At 41.0% G+C, this 3,013-nt stretch overlaps 1 protein-coding gene across 2 annotated transcripts; it reads left to right on the forward strand.

The window, feature by feature from the left end:
• Positions 1-283: 283 nt before the first annotated feature.
• On the forward strand, positions 284-2,724 carry LOC148843492 (aspartyl protease family protein At5g10770-like). Of its 2 annotated transcripts, none has more exons than XM_088956453.1 (2): positions 284-611; positions 1,084-2,724. In XM_088956453.1, exons 1-2 carry the CDS (start codon positions 446-448, stop codon positions 2,352-2,354), a joined length of 1,437 nt encoding a protein of 478 aa, XP_088812579.1. In that variant the 5' UTR covers positions 284-445; the 3' UTR covers positions 2,355-2,724. The 2 variants fall into 2 exon arrangements, with proteins under 2 accessions (XP_088812579.1, XP_088812580.1); XM_088956454.1 differs by having other exon boundaries at positions 301-818.
• The last annotated feature ends 289 nt before the right edge of the window (positions 2,725-3,013 follow it).

Genomic DNA, 3,013 nt, shown 5'->3' on the forward strand with positions numbered 1-3,013 from the left:
ATATATATATATATATATATATTTATTTATGTAGTGCAAATCATAATTACACAGAAGAAATGAGCGCTCTGCTCTGTAAGCTGTTGGTTGCAACAGTTGATTCCGTGAAGGAGCCTTGGTTTCTTATCTTTGGAAGATCCATTTAATCTATCCAATCGAAATTACGAGCCCATTAACCAGAAGAAGAGAGCAGCTGACTTTTGTTGAGTATGTGCACGTGAAACACCAATAATTCTCATGCACTTGTGGGTCCTATGGCCAGCCCTTCTCCCTTTGTTCTCATGCCAAACTCCAATACTCGAGAATCTCTCCAGTCTCCCATTTTCTTCTTTTTCTTCTTCTTAGTTCTCCTCCTCTTATTTCTGTGTCTCTCTTCTTTCTCTTTGCAACCCATTAATTTCTCATCTTAATTTCTGTACTTCTCTCCAGCAGATTAAAACTAAAAATGGCAGGAGTGACTACTTTTCTGCCATTGATTCTCTCTCTTCTTTTCTTGCTTCTCAATGTTGGTAATGGGGTTCACTGTTTTGAGGAGAAGAAAGTGTTCAATTTGAAGAAGTTTCAATGGAGAGTCCCGAGCAATGTCCCAAGCTGTCAGCCACAGAAATCAAGTGAGTTTGAGCTAGGAGAAAACAATATATAGTCTCGTTGGGTGTGGCTGGTACCAGCTTTTCTTGGCTTTTCTTCAAGATACATCCACTTTGGGTTCTGTGTTCTATCATTGTTTTTGTGCAGCATGGGAATTTCTATGTTCATTTATATATGCTTTGGGGTTGTTTGAATGGAGATCGACCCAAGGATTTTGGATGTCCCGTGAGGTCTGAGTTTGAATATTGAGTTCTGTGAAGTATGAATTATTATTGATTTATGTACATTTGGGTCTTAGACTCTTAGCTTCTGCTTTTAATTTATGCTTTTCAAGTTTGTTTTTGATAGAACCCACTCGTTTTGCATAGAAAAGGAAAAATAAAGGCCCTTATTATATTCAAATCTCTCTTCCTCTCTGAATGTGACATACTGTGAGTAGAACTTCCTATGAAAGCGCTTTTTTATGCGACTGTTTTGCTTTTTGGGGCTTTTCAGGAAAAGAGAACGGTGCAACGATACTGGAAATGAAGCACTGGGATTACTGCTCGGCAGGACTGGCCAAAGACTTGGAGCAAAAGCTTCAGAAGCGGTTGGTTGCGGATGACTCGCGAGTTCGGTCACTGCAATCCCAAATCCGAAGAGCAGCTTTTATAAGGACTGAAGTCCTTTCTGCAGCTCAACTCCCTCTGACATCTGGCATAAAACTTCAGACTCTAAACTACATCGTCACTGTGGAACTGGGTAGTGAGAACATGACAGTCATCGTAGACACAGGAAGCGATCTCACATGGGTCCAGTGCGATCCCTGCAAATCATGCTATGGCCAACAAGACCCAATCTTCAAGCCTGCTATCTCCCCTTCGTATCGATCAGTTTTGTGCAACACATCCACCTGCCAGTCTCTGCAATTAGCCACCGGAAATTCAGGTGTGTGCGGCGCTGACCAAATGACCTGCAACTATGTTGTCAGCTATGGCGACGGGTCCTACACTCGAGGTGAGCTAGGCCGAGAGCGACTTGATCTTGGTGGCGTTGTTGTGGAAGATTTTGTCTTTGGCTGTGGTCGGAACAACAAAGGTCTCTTTGGTGGAGCTTCTGGTCTCATGGGTTTAGGCAGGACCGAGCTCTCCCTGGTTTCTCAAACTCGCAGTAAATTTGGCGGAGTTTTCTCCTACTGCTTCCCTTCAACGGAAGGAGATGTTTCTGGTTCACTTACTCTGGGTGGAGATTCCTCTGTTTACAAGAATTCTACTCCCATTTCCTATACAAAAATGATTTCAAACCCACAGTTCTCCAATTTTTATTTTCTTAACCTCACTGGTATTAGCATCGGTGGGGTAGCCTTGGAAACTTCAGGCTTTGCAAGAGCTGGGATGCTCATTGATTCTGGAACTGTTATTACACGGCTTGTGCCATCTGTTTACAAGGCTGTGAGAACTGAGTTCCTGAAACAGTTTTCTGGGTTCCCTTCAGCTCCAGGTTTTTCAATTTTGAATACATGCTTTAACCTCAGTGGGTTTGGAGAAGTGAACATCCCCACAATGAAGATGCATTTTGAAGGTGATGTTCAGGTGAATGTGGATGTTTCAGGGATGTTTTATTTTGCTAAACTTGATGCTTCTCAGGTCTGTCTAGCTGTGGCTAGCCTTACCTATGAAGATGAGATTGGGATTATTGGGAACTATCAGCAGAAGAATCTGAGAGTTGTTTATGACAATGAACAGACAAGGTTGGGATTTGCAGAAGAGATTTGCAGTTTTACTTAAGAGAGAAACTGAAAGGAATGGGAATATATATAGTTGTGAATATATTTATCCTGCTGAGACAAAATCAATGTGTACTTGGCAATCAGGTCCATGGGCAAATGCATCAAAGCATGGTTGCCTTTAAATCATTAACCAGATTCCTTGGTTGATATTACTCTAAATTACCATGGAAGGGATAATATTGGTAAACTGTTATTAGCTCATATTGTTTTTCATCAATTATTATGGAGAGAGGGAGGTATAATTCATTGTATGTGTGCTTGGTGACATTTGAATTTATATTGTTTTACTTATGTAATGTAGATATGAAAACTGAAGGATTCAGTTAGGTTCTCTGAATTATTTCAGAGGAAAGAGTTTATTCAAGAAAGTCATGTTTGGCAGGGACCACTGGTCTGTGGTAGTGAGGATTCATTGAGAAAACACATCTAGGAAATGATTTGTTTTCCATTGTTCCACTTCGGCGTGCCAAGTTGGATGGACCAATTCCCCAGACACTTGTCAATAAATGGAGTTCTAATCAGCTGTCTTGGCCCAGAGAGCAAAAAATGCTGGCCCCTTACAACCGGAATATGCAGTATATGATCACTATGAACTATTGCTAAAATATTCTCATGTACGTGGTCTGTCTAATATGTGTGTATGTATAATTAGAAACA

The sequence above is a fragment of the Nelumbo lutea genome, chromosome 8, assembly GCF_056320005.1.
Source record: "Nelumbo lutea isolate HS-2025 chromosome 8, American lotus-T2T, whole genome shotgun sequence".
Taxonomy (NCBI): domain Eukaryota; kingdom Viridiplantae; phylum Streptophyta; class Magnoliopsida; order Proteales; family Nelumbonaceae; genus Nelumbo; species Nelumbo lutea.

Coding starts and splice junctions, on each gene's coding strand:
- LOC148843492 (XM_088956453.1), top strand. CDS start 446: ATGGCAGGAGTGACTACTTTTCTGCCATTGATTCTCTCTCTTCTTTTC. Junction 612..1,083: donor CTGTCAGCCACAGAAATCAA/GTGAGTTTGAGC, acceptor GGGGCTTTTCAG/GAAAAGAGAACGGTGCAACG.